Consider the following 18,762-nt stretch of genomic DNA (forward strand, 5'->3'; position numbering starts at 1 on the left):
CTTTTCTTACAAATTGATTAAAATTTTTAAAATCCTATTTTTGATCATACTATATATACCATTTTGTGCCCTGCTTTGTTCTCTAAAAAAAATAGTTTCCCTGTCTTTGTAAGCATATATTTAGAGGTTACATATTATTCTCTGGGTTGGATAATTATAATTAACTTAATCATTCCCTCACTGTGGACTATTTAGTTGTTTCCAGTCACTTGAAATAATTGTTTGCAACTGGCAAGCTGTTCTGAAGAATGTTATTTTATAAAGTACATTCTCATTTAAGCTATTCTACTCTTTTTCCTTTCCTTATAGTCATTTTTCTCTCTTCCCTTAAAGTCATCAGTCAAACAGCAAAAATATTTGGGGGTATACTATTATCAAGATATGAAGGGTTATTGTTGAACCCAGAAGCTGGGTTCAAAGTAAAGAAAAAGTCACTTGGTGAAATGAAAACTAGTAAAAGTCAAAATGAGATGATTATTACATGTATTGATAGTAAAAGCAAAGTTAAGTTTCTTAGGGGTGCCCAAGGTTCTAGAATAAAGATTGCCTATCTGCCCAGAGCAGCATTTCGCTTGGAGATTTTGAGTACTTTGCCAAAGCATATTTTTTAAAGAGTGTTTATTTATTTTGAGAGAGAGAGAGAGTGTGTGTGAGCGAGCATGAGCAGGGGAGGTGCAGAGAGAGAGAGAGAGGGAGAGAGAGAATCCCAAGCAGGCTCTACACTGTCAGTGGCTCGAACTCACAAACTATGAGATTGACCTGAGCGGAAATCAAGAGTCAGATGTTTAACCTACTGAGCCACCTGGGCACTTCCCAAAAGCATATTTTTTAATAGGAGAAGAAACACTGATATATTATGGGGCAGGATGCTGGGTTTCCATGAATTTTAAGATGGAACAAGACTTCAAAGAATTTCGCTTTCAGGGGCGCCTGGGTGGCTCAGTCGGTTAAGCGTCCGACTTCAGCCAGGTCACGATCTCGCGGTCCCTGAGTTCGAGCCCCGCGTCAGGCTCTGGGCTGATGGCTCAGAGCCTGGAGCCTGTTTCCGATTCTGTGTCTCCCTCTCTCTGACCCTCCCCCGTTCATGCTCTGTCTCTCTCTGTCTCAAAAATAAATAAACGTTAAAAAAAAAAATTAAAAAAAAATTTCGCTTTCATAGAAGCTGCCTCAAAATATATTCTCCAATATTCTAGATCAGGGATTGGCCCCCTGGTAAATACGTTAGGCTTTTCAGGCCACCAGTTCTATGCCGCATCTTCTTTCTTGGTTTGGTTGTCTTTGTTTTACTTTCTAACCATTTAAAAATGTCAAACCACACTCAGCACAGAAGCCCCTCCATAGTTTACCCCTGTTCTAGATGGTCCCTTCATACTTCCTCCACCTCCTGGGGTTCTTTAGTGGTCACATTGGAGAAACACAGGATTAGCTGTTTTCCAAGTCTCCTCTGTGAAAATCAAGTATATTATCTGGCAGGATGGATATATGGAGTGGAACATAGTGAGAATTTTGGCCTATGTGGAAGCCTGACTGGCAGTGACTTGTGTTACTAGAACTCTGCTTGGAGTTAATAAGGAAAAGAAAAAAAAAAAAAAAAAGAAGCTAAAGTTTAAAATTTTCATTGTTATTCACAGGAGATTGTGCTCTGTTTCTAAAATATGGATGTTTTGGGGTGCCTGGGTGGCTCAGTCAGTTAAATGTCCAACTTTGGCTCAGGTCATGATCTTGCAGTTTGTGAGTTCAAGCCCCCATTGGGCTGTCTGCTGTTAGCACAGAGCCCGCTTCAGATCCTCTGTCTCCTTCTCTCTGTCTCTTCCCCGCACTCTCTCTGTCTCTCTTTCTCTCTCGAAAATAAACATTTAAAATGTGAATGTTATCTATGTAGGCTTAATGACTACATCATCTACATGATATTTAAGGGAAGGCCCTGAAAGTTACCCCAAACTCACTTTTCTTTGCCTCAATACCCACTTGGTTACTAAATCCCGTGACTTTTATTTCCTATCTAATTCTGCCCTATTTCTCTCTCAGAACTCAATTCAAATGGGCCTTCTTATTGAGCTTTCTCTAATTAACTAGGGCTCTGGTTATCACTGCTCCTCCCCCAGGTCCAGCAAACCTGTGCCTCATTCCTATTATGACCTTTATGTCATAAATTTTTTTTTCATGTCTTTCCCCTCAGCCAGTCTCCAAGCTTCTTTGTGCTCACCTCAGCACATGTCTATCTTAGTATCTGCATAGTGTTAGGAACCCAGAACATACTTACCAGAATTAGTCATGTGAATGGGTGAATGGCTGCACAGATGTTTTCAGCAGAGCAGGTAGCTAACCTGTTCTGTTCAGCCCCGCCTTGTCAGTTCTGAGCATTTGCATTCCCATTTTATTAATAAAAGTCAAAGGCAAATGTCTCAAAGGGAAGCTTATTGAACCTTCTTCTAAATTTTACAATGAGGGGCGCCTGGGTGGCTCAGTCGGTTAAGCGTCCAACTTCGGCTCAGGTCATGATCTCGCGGTCCGTGAGTTCGAGCCCCGCGTTGGGCTCTGTGCTGACAGCTCAGAGCCTGGAGCCCGTTTCAGATTCTGTGTCTCCCTCTCTCTCTGACCCTCCCCCGTTCATGCTCTGTCTCTCTCTGTCTCAAAAATAAATAAACATTAAAAAAAAATTTAAAAATAAATAAATAAATTTTACAATGAAATCTATTTGGAAAATCACCTCAATTAGAAACTCACCTATCTCACAGGTAGAATTTTCTTAGGAACTTAATCTGAGGGGTGCCTGGGTGGCTCAGTCAGTTAAGTGTAAGGTCATGATCTCACAGTTCGTGAGTTTGAGCCTCATGTGGGGCTCTGTGCTGTCAGTGCAGAGCCTGCTTCTGATCCTCTGTTCCCCTCTTTCTCTGCCCCTCCCCTGCTATTTCTCTCTCTCTCTCTCTCTCTGTCTCTCTCTCTCAAAAATAAACAGTAAAAAAAAAAAAAAAGAAATTTAATCTGAATTTGAAGATCTCTATTCAAAGCCTTCTTTCTAAAAGATAACTTATCTAATCAAGGAGAATCTTCAAATGTTTTACTGTAAATAATCTTATATGACATCCTCACAGATACTAGGAAAGGAAGAAGGTTGGGTGGTGGGGAAAGGGGTGATATAAATTCCTCTTTATCACTTGCTGATCAGCTGTATGCCCAGAAGCATAACAATTTAATTAGATATTCTTTGCGGTTTTATCTCTTTTATATAGCTGTAGTTTTTATTCTTCTGTCTATAAATGTTTAATCTCCCATTTTCACCTCACTGAGATGTTTGCCGCAGTATTCTACAGTGATGAATCCCTGGGACACGTCTTTCATGAAAACGATGGCTTGTGCTGTGAATATTGAAGACCTTCATCCAGACAGGTTGAGGCTGCCCCAGTTGCATGTTTAATAGGAGATCTTAAATAGTGTCCACATGGGCGGTTTTCTCTCTGTTAAAATGTTTCTCTTTCTGAGTGTATGCAGTTAGACTTAATGAAAAGAAAACAAAACTATTAAGACACCAAGGGCATGTTAATACTCTCAGTGTTACAACAGTAAAGAGGGTCAAAAGTGCAAAGACACTTTTTCCTCTGTCCTTTCTTTATATGCGCCCTCCCGTGATTCCCATGAGATATAGCCTCTCTTGTGAGGTTCTTCTTTGTAGTTCTCTGAGTTACCACCACTCTGTGTGAATACACATTGTACCTATATTCCTTGATGTAAAAATTAGACTGCATTTGTTTCCTTGAAAGATGAAGAGAGATTTGCATTCTTACAGCTTCTTCATTTCTCCCCCATGCAAAGATTATAGCAGCCACATTGTCCTCTGTGACCGTAATAACTATTATAAAATATATAAACATACTTAATATTTATTTTGTTTTAAAGATATTAGTATCTCTTTTGAGCTGTTTAGTTGTGTGAGCATAGAGGAGGGTATGTATCTACTTTACCAAATCCCTGTGGCTTAAAGGAGAATGACATAAATGTCAATAGCCAAGAGATTCTCTTAATTAATTTTAGCCTTTTCACTTAACTCCTCTGGGTATTTTTTTAAATGTTATTGCTGGTTCCTTTTCCTATGTTTAGTACAAAGTTTTTTCCCCATCCAGTTTCAGTTGGTGCCTGGGTAGATGTATCCTCTTGCCCTGCTATCTTGTACTAGTATGGTCAGAAATGTTAAACATCGGGGGCACCTGGTGGCTCAGTCGGTTGGGCGTCTGACTTCTGCTCAGGCTGTGATCTCTCAGTTCGTGGGTTTGAGCCCCTTGTCAGGCTCTGTGCTGACAGCTCAGAGCCTGGAGCCTGCTTTGGATTCTGTGTCTCCCTCTTTTTCTGTACCTTCCCTGCTTGCACTCTGTCTCTCTCAAAAATAAATAAACGTTAAAAAAAATTAAAAAGGAAATAAAAGAAATGTTAAACATGAATTAGAAATTTAAAATCCTTGGGGCGCCTGGGTGGCTCAGTCAGTTGAGCGTCGGACTTCGGCTCAGGTCATGATCTCACAGCTCGTGAGTTCAAGCCCCGTGTTGGGCTCTGTGCTGACAGCTCAGAGCCTGGAGCCTGCTTCTGCGTCTCCCTGTCTCTCTGCCCCTAACCCACTCACATTCTGTCTCTGTCTCTCTCAAAAATAAATAAACATTAAAAAAAAAAAAGAAATTTAAATTCCTCTGCTTTGGGCTTACCCATATTTGGTGTTTGGCACAGAAATTGCTGAATGAAGCTGTTTCAGACAATACATCTTACATACTGTACCAGGATTGCAACTGTCAACTATTTTTTCCTTCTATGTCAAGATTTTATAAAATAGAACATAGCATTAATAGTCCTTACCCACTAAATCAAGACATTCTGCTCAGAGGCTACCCTCAGGCTTGAAACAAATTTTAGGAAGAATGAGCCTCTGCCCATTTTTAGCAGCAGCAGCAGTAATTCTTGTAGTCTTAAAAAAAAATTAAATTTTTTTTTTTCTTCTTTTGGGTAAACCAGATTTGCTTTCGCTCATTTAGAACTGATTGCTGCCGTTTTCTTGTAGGCCTTGTATTGTTTTTATTCCCCACAGCCTCCTGTTTGGATATGCCCTTGGCATGTGGAAATAATATGAGTCTGTCACTTGTCATTGACTAAGCGTGGGAAGCAGTACAGCTTTACAGCGTGGCCGCTGTGGGTTTCCTCACTGTTCTCTTAGGGAACACTAAAAGGGCAAAGAACTTTAAGGTCTTTGTCTCAAATGCTTGTCTAGTCCATAATAGTCTAATCATGGTGTACGGGTAATGTATTTAAGTAAGCTCTGTGGAAGAATGAGACCATTGTGCATTTTACCTGTTGTAAATTTTATCATGAGCTCATAAATTCTCTTAACATTGGTTTTTCCTGGAATGCAAACAGAAGTATAGGTAACAGAAACTCCCCCCGCCTCCCACTTCTTAACAGCTGTTTAGCTTGCCGTATTTTTCTTAAAATTGCAGCATTTAGATAGATGGTCTGTTTGTACCAGTGCTCAGTTATGTTGATAACATACCTATATAGTCCAGAAATTTCTCTTTTCATAGGCAGTTAGCACTAAAAACAACGTGAGTTTTTCTTTTGTCTTATGTGTGATAAAAATGTTCCAGCTTCTAAAACTGGGCGATTTTATCTTGAATATGATTTGTATGTTTGTACCCTTTTCCAAAGATGATTTTAACTGATCTTTATATTTTATAGTTATAGAAGGTTGATTGTGTAATTTGCAGATGTGTATTTACAAACACTTCAGAGAAAGCATCTTTAACTATAAGGAATTCAGCAAGCCTATTTAGAAACTTTATATTGGGTTTTTAAAATACAATGCTTTTAACTTTGCAGTACAGAGTCTTAATATATCTTTAAAAATAGAAGCCTGAGAAGTGAAATGGATTTGATAAGAAAGTGGATCTTTCTCTTATATTGGGGAATGCCTAAGGGCATAAGAACTTACAGCTTTAATAGGACATGATTTTAAAATTTCTAATACTATTTTACTCTTAAATTATTTCAGTCATACTGTTTAATGTATTGTCTCTGAAAGGAGGTATTAACAATTAAAAAATACTAGATTTTAAATTATCCATCACCTACTCTGCCTAAATATGACAAAAAAATAATTTATTAAACCTTTTATACTTTGAGATTCATCAGACTTTTAAATATCAGAAAACAAATTTACATAATTTTTAAAAACCCATAATAGAGTAGAAATAGGGTTTACTCAAATTATGTTATTCATTTGAGATTACCTAAAACATGTAACATCAGTCATTAATTAGCAAACACAACTCATTCATCTGCTTAACCTGGTGTGTGTCAGGCACTGTCCCAACATTCACTCTAAAAATTACTTCCTTTCGGGGAGCCTGGGTGGCTCAGTCGGTTAAGCATCCGTCTTCAGCTCAGGTCATGATCTCGCAGTTTGTGAGTTCAAGCCCCGGGTCAGGCTCTATGCTTCAGAGTCTGTGTCTCCTCCTCTCTCTGCCCCTCCCCTGCTCATGCTCTGGCTCTGTCTCTTAATAATAAATAAATGTTAAAAAAATTTTTTTTTAAATAAAGAAAAATTACTTCTTTCAATTCTGCTTTTATTTTTTTTTTTTTTAATTTTAAGTTTATTTATTTTTGAGAGAGAGACAGAGTGAGCAGGGGAGGGGCAGAGAGAGGGGCAGGGAGAGAGAGGGAATCCCAGGCAGGCTCCACACTGTCAGCATGGAGCCCAATGTGGGGCTTGAACTCACAAACCAAGAGATCATGACCTGAGCTGAGACAAATAGATGCTTAACTGACTGAGCTACCCAGGCACCCCTCAGTTTTTCTGCTTTTAAAGTTAATTACCAAATCTTATATTTGTGTCTTTGGAAGGAGTTAATTACCTTAATGACAATTTGTAAACTGTTGGAAGGATCCAATTCAATATTCAGGTAAGAAACCTGCTTGCCATAGTGATGTTAAAGGCAGAGAAAGGATGCACCAAACAGGATAATTTCTTGAACCCCGATCAGTGAAATGGTACTCAACTGTTCGAAAATACCATTGTTGCAAAGAATGTTTGTAACATTTTTGGTTCATAGGATTTTGCAGAAGTTCTGCTAGACCTGTATTAATTGTGACGTGGTTTTTCTTACAAAAAATTGTAACATTTTCTGTAAAAGTCTATGAAATCTGTAATATCCTAGAGCCACTAGAAACTCTTATAACCTCCAACTGCCCCGTTGGTGTCTCCTTTACTTGATTGTCTGTCTCATATAGTTTCTCAAACTTAACATTTTGAAACTCCACTTCAACCTTACTCTTTTTTTTTTTTTTAATTTTTTTTTTTTCAACGGTTTTTATTTATTTTTGGGACAGAGAGAGACAGAGCATGAACGGGGGAGGGGCCGAGAGAGAGAGAGACACAGAATCGGAAACAGGCTCCAGGCTCTGAGCCATCAGCCCAGAGCCCGACGCGGGGCTCGAACTCACGGACCGCAAGATCGTGACCTGGCTGAAGTCGGACGCTTAACCGACTGCGCCACCCAGGCGCCCCCACTTCAACCTTACTCTTACATCTGGTTTCTCTCCGGTCTTTCCCATCAAGTTACAAAACTCAGAGCTGCTCCAAGTCTTAATTCTCCCTAGCTCTGTCCCCCAATTCCAGAGTCGAGTATGATCAATTCTTCCTCCTTCTACTCCCTTCAGCAGCACACAGACGAAAAATTCTTCCTCCAGAATATAGAACATGTCTCCAGTCTGTCTGCATTTCTCTCTCTCTCTCTTCACCATCATTGGTCTGGTTCAGGCTGCCACCATCTTACCTGGATTACCACAGTACTCTTCTGACTTTGCCCCGTTTTCCTTCTTGCTGGCCTGTCTGAGCCATTCTCCACACAGTTAAAATCGCCGTTTTCTTAATTTTTTTTTAATATTTATTTACTTTTGAGAGAGACAGACAGGGTGAGAGCAGGGGAGGGGCAAAGAGAGAGGGAGACACAGAATCCAAAGCAGGTTCCAGGCTCTGAGCTGTCAGCACAGAGCCCAATGTGGGGCTCAAACTCATGAACTGTGAGATCATGACCTGAGCCAAAGTTGGATGCTTAACCGACTGAGCCACCCAGGCACCCCAAATTCTCTATTTTCTTTCTTTCTTTCTTTCTTTCTTTCTTTCTTTCTTTCTTTCTTTCTTTCTTTCTTTCTTTCTATGTTTATTTATTATTGAGAGACAGAGAGAGACAGAGCATGAGCATGGGAGGGGCAAAGACAGAGGGAGACACAGAATCCGAAGCAGGCTTCAGGCTCTGAGCTGTCAGCACAGACCCCAACGCGGGGCTTGAACTCACAAACCGTGAGATCATGACCTGAGCTGAAGTCAGACGCTCAACCGACTGAGCCACCCAGGCGCCCCTAAATTCTCTATTTTCTTAAAGGAAACTAGATCATTCTGCTCCCTTGCTTGGAACCCACACGTGATTTCCTTTTATACTTAAGATAAAATTCAAAATCTTTTTCTTGGTTTTACATAGTCTGACCTGTGCTTATTCCTGTCAGACCTGCCAGCTTTGCTCTTCATCAGTACTGTTCCCTGTCCTGAATCCCCTGTTCCAGTGCTTTACTTGGTCACCTCTACATATCCTTCAGATTTCAACTTAAAATGCCATTTTTGAAGTAGGTTTTTGCTGAGCCTCCCTCTTCAGATGGATTGCTCCTTCTTAGCATGTCATAAGGAAGGCCTGTCTTTAGAGGTGAACTGTATTGGGCCAGATCCTAAATGGCAGAGGGAGCTACCACCTGAAGATCTTCAGAAGGAACATCGAGTGTAAGGCCCGAGGTTGAGATGATCATGAATGAAAATGAAGCTACCTTCAAAACCACATGAGACTCAACCTGCTAAAGCATTTGAACAAGAGAGCCTCTATACGGAGTGAAATAATTAAAAGATTGTTCACCACTGAGGCATCCTTTGCAAGAAGCAGATCTTTATTCTGTAAGTCATGGTCTCTCATTTAGATTGCTAGACAGATTTCAGGAGTACTTGTGATGCCATTGGCTTGGCTCAGCAGTGGATTCATTAGGGCTTAATGACTCTGGTATACAGGGTGCCCCATAGCTGGCTTCCTCTTGGCCAAGAAGCATCACAGAAGACAAAAAGCATCGATTTCAGTGTCAGGGAGAATTGGGCCCAAATCTCAGCTTTTTCACAGATTGCCTATCAAACTTGGGTACAGTATTTCTTTGCTTTGAGCCAGCCTCCAACCTGGTGGTCTGTGGTGGGATTAAATGAAGTATTGATTGTAAGGCACCTGTTATATAGCAGATGGCTAAAAATGATTCTGATCATTCTCTGCTTGCAATATTTATCCTTAGGGTCAAGTTATCAAAGGGACTTTTACAGATTTTAAGACTGCTTTACACTAACTCAGAAACCATACAATAACACATATGCAAACTTTTGAAAAGAAACAATTGATGAACATATTGGTCAGAATTTCTTGATGGCTTCTCTTGTGAAAGTGGAAAGAGAAAAATGATTCCAGGTCTGAGGCAAAGATAAATGTTATAGAGAATCTGCTTTCCTTTAGTTTTTATTTGATCTTTTTATTCTCTCTGAAGACATAGTCTGAAAGCATGTGGCAGACTTCAAAAGCAGAATAGAAGCACTTGCATTGACACATGGAGACCTTTATGGCTTTGTGTTTACCCAGTGATTTTTTTTAAAGCCCTAGATAACAAAATATCAAGAAAGGAATTGGGAGTCAGCCTTTCCTATTGATGCACTAGAGTAAAATCTTAGAGTGATTTTACACAAATGTTAGTTTGGCACATGAGAGAAAGGGAACATGTTCCGGTTTCCCTTGTGTTGTCAGTGTTTTACATTTCAGTCCTATCACAGGCCTTGCATTAACAACATGCTTACCTCATCATCATACTCAGAGAAAGTTTTATGCTCAAGCAGAGCAAATCCAGTAGATTTATGTAGCTCTTCCCTGGCCTGGATGAAGCAATGGTACATTTTTTTTGTTTCCATAAAGAATTTTTCAAAAGCACCACATACCAATAATTATTTGCTTTTGTTTGTTGTCTCTTCCTCTTTTTTCTAGGATTATGACAGTTTTTTTGAATCAAAGGAAAGCAACACAGTCTATTCGTTCTTAGGCCTGAAATCACGATTGGCATCAAAGGTAGGTAAAATCTTCTCTTGTTTTAAAATTCATCTCTCTTGAATTGTCCTTAGGGGTTGAGACTGAAGGTGTTAGGGGAATGCACGTGTATTCTCCTAAAGTTGTAGGTTTCACTTTCTCAAATGCACATTAGGGACTGCCCAGTGTAAACACGCACGAAGAAGCCCAGGTTTTTTGTTTTTTTCCTCCAATTTTCAACTGTTGTTGTACATTAGAGTTTATTTTTGTTTATAATTTATTTTATTTATAATCTATACCCCTTTTTTCCAAGAAGAATTTAAGGGAGTAAGTGCTTTCTGTTTCAAAGTGCAGATTTACATTTTTTGAAACAACAGAATCAAACCCATATTTTTAAGGTTTTCTGCACATTTAACTCATTTACACTGGAAAGGAGATGGTCTGTAATAACAAATGGTCAACTTGAAAAAAAAAACGCTACAGTTCCTAATCAACATGTTTTTTAAAGATACTTTATTATGTCATGTGTCTTTTATGGAACATAAAAGGCTCAAGCTTTTCTAATGTTTAGACCAGAAGTTATTTATATGTATTATTACAACTTTGTGAAGCACAGAGATTCACTTTCAAAATAAGAAATAGCATTTCTTTATGAAATAAGATAATATTTTGATTATTACCCCCTTTAAAAAATACTGGGTTTTTTTCTGATCATGAAAGTAGCCTAGGTTCATTTAGAAAGATTAGGAAAATATACAAGTCTAGAGCAGAAAATAAAAATCACCCATTATTCCGTCACCCAGAGATCAGCATGTTAACTTTTTGTGTGTGTTTTTCCTTGCAATCTTTATATACAAAGCAGTTGAGGTTTTGACTGTATTTCAAGTGAGACTGAATTCTAAAATGTCTATTTTTAACACTGAATTGAAATGAGAGTGCATTACTGGGTACTTTGATGTCTGTAAGTAATAGGTCTTTTGAGGCTACCCAGGATTTGTACCCTTTCTAGAACACCTATGGAAGGAAAGCAGAGACCATGAATAATATAAATTATACACCAGCACCTGCAGTTCAGAGCCAATGTGAAATCTTGCTTTGTTTTTACATTAGTAAGTCCACAGATGGTTGTGGGTGGTTTCCATGCATATGTTTTAAACAGTGGCAAAACCCACACATGTAATATTTAAAGGTTCTTAAAACTATTTTTATAAAGATGGAACATTGGAATACTTGTTAGGAAAATTGTAGTATTTTTATAACATATCTCATCCAAAGATATTAAACAATCCAGATTTATCTTCAAAGAACTGGAAAAAACTGGGGTGGGAGTAATCTAATGGACACATAAATCTAGTGGACATTATTATCTATGCAAAAACCTTTAAAAAAAATACTGTGTGTTTGCCATCTTTGTTCTCATTTTTCCTGAAGATGTAAATTCCTTGGAGACTTGAGGGCTGACTTTTTTACTCTTTAAAAATATTTATTCTCTCATGAATTTCTCAGAAAGCCCATGATCTATAAAACATGCGTTTTCACATGACTTGTGGTCATAGTATTAAACTTGGTCTTGATGCCATTGACATTTACTTGATTTCAGTAGATCATTCCAAAGGCCCTGGGCAACTCCACCCATTCAGCCCACCTATTCAGGCCCCCGAATCAGTCCTATGAGCAGGAGCACATGGAAGTAGAGTATAAGTCCATGGTGCATTGTTTGTACCACCCTGTCTTGTGAATCGTTCAGGGCCTTAATGGTTAATAGCAACTCACACTTTATCTGCAGAGGGGAGAAAGAAAAATATCTTTAAGAGTAATTCAACCTTTTCCCCCTTCCTACTTATTTAAAAAAATTTTTTTTAATGTTTATTTATTTTTGACAGAGAGAGACAGAGACAGAGACAGAGTGTGAGCAGGGGAGGGGCAGAGAGAGAGGGAGACACAGAATCCGAAGCAGGCTCCAGGCTCTGAGCTGTCAGCACAGAGCCCGACGTGGGGCTCGAACTCACGAGCTGCAAAATCATGATGTGAGCCTAAGTCTGACACTTAAGCCACCCAGGTGCCCCCTTTTTTTTTTCCTTGATAGTAGTACACACTCAGTCCACAATCCACACTCAAAGGCCTAGACAGAGCATTCACAGGTAGAATGTACTAAAAGGTGGAAGCCCTCTTTTCTCCTTTCCTTCCCTACCCTCTCTGCAGTATATGTACATAAACAATAGGGCTAGAAAGCCTGCCAAGGAATGTATAAAAACACCGTTAGCATCTGTGATTGCTCTTACACAGTGACAGAGAAGAGAGATGATAGGAAAAGAACGTCACAACTTCTTAAGATGGTACCTAGGAGAAAAGGAGGCCATTTCACCAATAATTTTCAGGTGGAACACCATCAGGTTTCTTATTTAAATAGACTCAAGGCAGGGCCTGGAGAAGTTTCTGCTTTGGGATCCCTGCTATTCAGGGGTGATCCTCAAAATATGTCATAACTACTAAATCCTGGGCACTGAGCAGCCCCAGCTCCCTAGAGCAGGTCTCGGAAGCCGCCTTATGCCAGGTGTCTGTGTGGTGGTTGAAACATGGAGCTGTCACGGGGGGGAGGGCCAGAGGTGGCACTTGGGGAGTTGGGGCGGCAGCATATTTTGGCCATGCTGGTGCTGTTCTTCAGCTATGGTCGCCGTCTGCAGGCCCCGTGAGTGGAGGACCCATGCACGCCCCACTCACCTGGGTACGAGTGGAACAGTGCCTCTGAGAGCAGTCTCGGCAGTCTCTGGAAACATGTGGCTTCTTTCCACTTTTATATGTGGGAGGTCGGTGGGATATCATAAATCTGTGCTGATCCTGAATCCTAGGATTTGCATTCCTCAATCACATGGGGGTGATTATTATGATTTCCAACATCGCCATTCCTGACATTTAAAATGCCATTGCCAGGGTTAATTTTCTTGTCAACCCAATGCAATAACTGACTTTTTTCTTTCTTTTTTTTAATAAATAGACAGAATCTTAGAGAAGACAAGTGGAAGATGACGGAGATGCATTTTGGAGCACCCCCTGGTACTCAGCACACACCTGCTTACCTAATGCATCACTGTGACTAAAGCCACATGCATCATCAGTAACTTTGCTTGCCATGGAGAGGTGTTTTAGGAAGACATGGGTATAATGGGGGATTGCATGATTGCTTAAAACCAAATCAGGACTGTGGTGGGTTTTTTGTTATTTTCAGAATTGCCTGCAGCTGCCTCATTCACCTGGAGGTACTAGATTTTACCTGTTACAGGTGTGCTTCCTTAATGACTGAAAAATAAGTGGGTGGGACCACTGGAGAGAAAATGTTGGATCTGCCCCGGGCTGTATTTGATGCCAGTATTGTTCAGACTGGCCTCTCTTTAAGCTGCCTGGATTGTATCCTCAAAATTAGTTTGCCAGGCTATTAGAAATCTTTTGATCAGAAAGAAAGATTTGCTGGTTGACAAAGAGCTGAAAAATTTGCTGCAAAATCACAAATGTCACGATTCTGGTGCTTTGTAATAGCACCTATAGAAAAAGTTAGATGTTCTGGCCGCCTTTGGTGATGGACACTTATTTCCATAAATCCTCCAAATTCCTACAGATGTTTCCAAAAATCACTGCTGCAACTATGTGTGATCGGGACCAAGTTACAGGGATAAAAATAGTTGCTATTTTGTAAAAGATAGGCTTCTTTATCTCTTGCAAGAGAAAAATTTCATTTAAATATATAAGACAGCTTAAAAGGTATATTTTAGAAGGTGTACAAATTAATTAGATAGTAAATTTATAGGGAAATTACCTGACTCCTATCTGAAGGGATTTTCAGCTCTAGCAACTTATTTATGCATAAATAGCATATTTTTAAATGCAGCTTCCCTAACTAATAGCTGCTTATTCTATTTTGTGAATGGATTATATTTTTTTGAGAAAAGGAAGATCTTGGTTGGATATATTTTGTGAACCCTTGATGAGGTTTACTAAAAGATACTAATATTGTGGTACAATTTAATTTTTTTCCTGTGTTGCTTTTCATTGAACCTCTAGCTTTGCTCACATATCTGACCAATGTACGGTCCCAGATTTTTCAGAGTAATGTAGATACATGTTCTCATTCCATATATGGCTTCCAGTGGGCTTTCAGAACAGTGTATATGAGAAAGAGGCTGTCAGAGAGTAGCTCTGAATTGTACTTGGCATGTAAAATCTCTACTCCCTTTGGAGTGGATGCTGAACATGTCTACTCCGTTAGGGCAGAGGCTGCTTTTCTCCATCCTTATCCCTGCTTACAGTCTTTAGAGTTTTTAATTGCCAAACATGAGCAGTCTTAAATAGGATAAATTCTAAGAGGGCTGCCTAAAATATCCTGCTGTTCTAAGCATCCCAATGCAGGACTTGGTCAGATTCTGAGCAGGATGTAAGAAATTGAAAGAATAGAAGAAAGCCCTGTCACATGTGTTGTTTCATCCTCCAACTAACTAAATGTGGACTACTCTAAAGGACTTGTTGAATGCTAAAGCTGAAATCACAGCCTGAGATTTGCAGCCCAGGACTACAACCAGAAGAAAAGCATGCCACAGATTTCTACTTGACGAGAACAAATACACGATCCACGATTTTCTCTCCAAGGAAAGCTGTTGTGAAATTATGGGTATTACTGTTTAGTTGGCATTATTAAATAAGTTCCAGGTCATATTCCGTTTGCTAAATCCCAGGGACTATCCAGGAAACTTATTTTTCAACTGGATACTGTGTTTGAGTAAATGAGTCTTCTGATAAGACCTAGACTTTCATTTTCAGATATCAACAATTGTCAAAGTTTAATGCTACAGTGAGCTAACTTACATTAGTCTTCTCTTCTCAGTGAGTGCTAAGAACCAACTTGGTAAGATTGAGGGAAATTCTGGGGTTGTGGGATCAACATGATATTTGCTAGACTAAGACAGCTACTCACGTTTGTTCATCTTGAAACTTTTGAATTACTGTGGTCACAGTAGGACCAGAATGGCTCTCCTGAACGGACTAGATGGATAGTAGTGCTAAATTGCTACCAGTTACACATCGTCTAACGCTCACCCCACCTTTTTTTTTTTTTTTTTTTTTTTTTTTTAAATCAGCACAGAACTAGGAGAGACCAGTCCTGGCTGGTATTGTACTTGTTATGAGTGAGGTAAAAGCACACGGTATGGCATTTACCGCAATACTTGGGCTCTGCAGAGTAATGACATATTGCCTTCTGGGACCACATTGTATTCAGAGAATATTGTTTCTTTACTTGTACTGTTTTACCAGCTAAATTCCAAACATGTAATGATTCTTGTTCCCTTCTTTAACTAACTGCCTTTAGATTTGAATATTCACAGTCTTGAAAACCTAGGAAAGAACTAGGTGGGAATATTGGAGACATAGATGTAGTATCAAAGGCATTTCAAGACAATTTTTATTTCCTGTAGTAGGCTTATTGGGACAAAGGAAATGTGCTGCTAAAAATAAAATGCCATTTTAAAATTAGATCAAATACAGAGTGCCATCCTGCTAGGTATATGCAGACCAAAAGAAAATTTAGTTGGGAAAATAAATTCTTCCAAATTCTGGTGTTCTATTAAAATCAAAGAGGATAAAAGGAAGATTTTTTTTTTTTTTGTCTCTCAGGCTCTGATACACTTTAGATTTGTTTCTGTTTTATAGATTCCTTCAAACACCTAGATGTTTTTATATTACATGAATTTAATAATGAACTAAACTTATTTTTGTCCTCTGTTATTTAAAGGTACCAAAGCCTCTTTCTGTTTTTTTATTTTAATTTGATTTTGCTACATAGCATTTTGCTTTTTCTAGAAATGCTTTTCATTTAACAGCTTTTCTTAAGTGTCAGGGCCTACTTTGATCTGCATAATTATTGTTTTTAGATTTCAATGTGTATGTGTTTGTCTCTAAAGGCATTGATGAAATCTCAGATTTTCTATTCAGCATTAAAAAGGAATAAATTCCAGGAAACATGTATTCTGAAAATGGAGTGTTTATTCCCTACCATTTTTTTAATGTTTATTCATTTTTTGAGAGAGAAAGAGAGAGAGTGCGAGTGGGGGAAGGGCAGAGAGAGAGGGAGACACAGAAGCAGGCTCCAGGCTCTGAGCTGTCAGCACAGAGCCTGACATGATGCAGAGCTTGAACTCATGAACCACGAGTTCATGACCTGAGCCAAAGTTGGACGCTCCACCGACTGAGCCACCCAGGCACCCCTTCCCTACCATTTCTTATACCTTTTCTAATTTTAGTTCTGTATTTGGTTGAAGACTTCCTGTTTTGTTGGGATGCTATATTTCTACCCCCATTTGTGAATCTCATACCTGAATGCTGTGGGTTACTTGGGAAAATGCAGATGGATCATCTGACCATTCGAGGAGACATTCATGTTTGTGGTCCTCTGTGTGTTTGTGTTGGGAGGTGATCACAGAATCATCTCCGACAGTGACCCAGGACGGCATTAAATCTCTTGCTCCCTTGGTTGGTTGGTTCCAACAGATGACTGTGGTTTCCTGCATACACTGAAGCTGGATTGGTGGATTTGTTCCCTTAATTGGGTGCAAAAAACCAAGTACAGTGTTGCTGCAACCCTTAAATAGCACGGCCCCCTCTGATACAGCCCTCTCTGAAAGCAGAAGAAAGCATTCTGAAGGCAAAGTCTGAGGCTGATCTCATATCTGAGCTATTTCAAACCTTAAACACCAAGACAGAAGGAGGGTGAAGGAGAAGATAAAAGAGAACAGGCTGTCAGTTTGCAGGAAATGTGCTAAATTGTGAAAACAAATAAGCCAAGTAATCACTGCCCACTTGTAGCCCACATTTCAGTTTCCCTGGTCTTTCTAGAAATGCAGGTCAGGTTGGTTTGGCCATTCTTTCAATCAGCATTTGCTGAGCCCCTGGAATGTAATGGGCACTATCTGGGTGGCACTATCTGTCTCCATCCTGAAGGAGGAGAGAAACAGAGAAGCAAGAGCAGCAGTTACTACAAGTGGTGAATGATAGAGTCAAGGTCAGTTTATGGCGCTCCAGATGACAGTTTGTCTTCTGAAACATTACGTGCAATTTTTTTGTTAGAATGCTTTCCGGTTTAAAAATTGTTTCCTGCAATGGAATACACACACACACACACACACACACACACACACACACACATAAAGAGTAATAAAAAAACCCATGTGTGCCTGCCACCAGCTCATTGCCTCTCCTTTGAGGCACTGTGTGCTCTTCTCTGGCCCTATCCCATCCCTGTTTTGAGAGTGGGTCCCCTGTCCTGAGCTCTGTTGATCATAGCCTTTCTGTCCTTTATCATTTTACCTACATGTATATACCTTTAAATAATAATAAATGGCATTAAACTGTATTCTTCTGTCATTTGTATGTTCATTGCAATTGGGCATTATCATTTTGTAACAAGTATCCTGTTTATTTTCACTGCTGTGTATTACTTCATTGTATGACTATATCAAAATTTTTCCCTTCTCCTGTTGCTGGATATTGAACTACATCTTTCTTTGAAAAAGAAAAAGGCAGTGGAGCATTCTTTTTTATGACTTCTGGTGCACATACCCAAGAGTGAATGTATTACCTTGAGTAGAATTGCTGTGTCGTACAATAAAGCACATTATCAACTCTAATAGATAAAGCCAAATTGTTTGCCAAGGTCATGGTACCAACTTACACTTTCACTGGTATCCTAGAATTTTCAGTATTCGAGATTATTGCCAGTGTTTGGGATCATCAGAATCAAATTTTTGACAAGCCGAAAAGTGTAAAAGGGTATCTCATTGTGGTTTCATTTTGCACATATTTGATTACTAATAAGCTGAACATGTTTTATTATGGTAATTCCTAAGTAGGAATCTGGAAATTCTTCTTCATGTCTCTTACCCTTTTTCCTATTGTGTTCTGTTTTTAGTTGTTTTTAAAAGTTCTTTATACTTACCTTTTATCAGTTAACACTTACTTAACTATTAAAGTAAAGAGAAACTATATTTAGAGTAGAAAAATCTTCTGAAGCTATTTACAGAAGTATGAAAAGCATGTGAAATTTTATTCTATTTGGAAAAAATAAAGCTAAATGTATATATTGTGTGTTCTGATTGTGTGCTAATTTTCAGCTTGTCAACATATTAGCCAAGAGAAGACATACCTTGGAAACCACTATTATGCTCTAGCAGGGTTCTTTCTCTGAAGCTATTTTAAGGCTCATCAATTCTAGTTATTTGATAGGAAATTAATGTCATATTTGGTTTTCTGCTACAAGATTTTATCAAAGGGAAATCTTTATATAGACTGCATATTTATACATGCACAGTTCCTTGGTATACCAACATATAGAGACTTAACACTAGGCCAAAATGATGTTATACTTAAAAGGACATTAGAAAGGTTTATTTAAGTCACAGGAGATTGTTTTCGAACCTGTACTCATAATTAAATAATCCTTAAGCTGAATGAGATAGATCTGTATCCTGTGAATATAACCCAATGTGTTGTCTGTATATCTTGTTTTTGTGTGTATAAACTGGTGGGTATTAAGAACAAGAAATTACAATGTAGTCTTGTCTTCTGAGGCTTCTGCTGACCAGTAGATAGC

General features: G+C 39.0%; 1 protein-coding gene across 1 annotated transcript in view; it reads left to right on the forward strand.

Moving 5' to 3' along the window:
• The window catches only part of SH3BGRL2 (SH3 domain binding glutamate rich protein like 2), a 73,043-nt gene extending 54,793 nt beyond the window's left edge, over nucleotides 1-18,250 (forward strand). The window contains exons 4-5 of the mRNA XM_019831599.3: nucleotides 10,092-10,172; nucleotides 13,126-18,250. Coding sequence (XP_019687158.2) covers nucleotides 10,092-10,172; nucleotides 13,126-13,137 — 93 coding nt within the window. The 3' untranslated portion in view covers nucleotides 13,138-18,250. The remainder of the gene's footprint in view (nucleotides 1-10,091; nucleotides 10,173-13,125) is intronic.
• The last annotated feature ends 512 nt before the right edge of the window (nucleotides 18,251-18,762 follow it).

The sequence above is a fragment of the Felis catus genome, chromosome B2 (assembly GCF_018350175.1).
Source record: "Felis catus isolate Fca126 chromosome B2, F.catus_Fca126_mat1.0, whole genome shotgun sequence".
NCBI lineage: Eukaryota > Metazoa > Chordata > Mammalia > Carnivora > Felidae > Felis > Felis catus.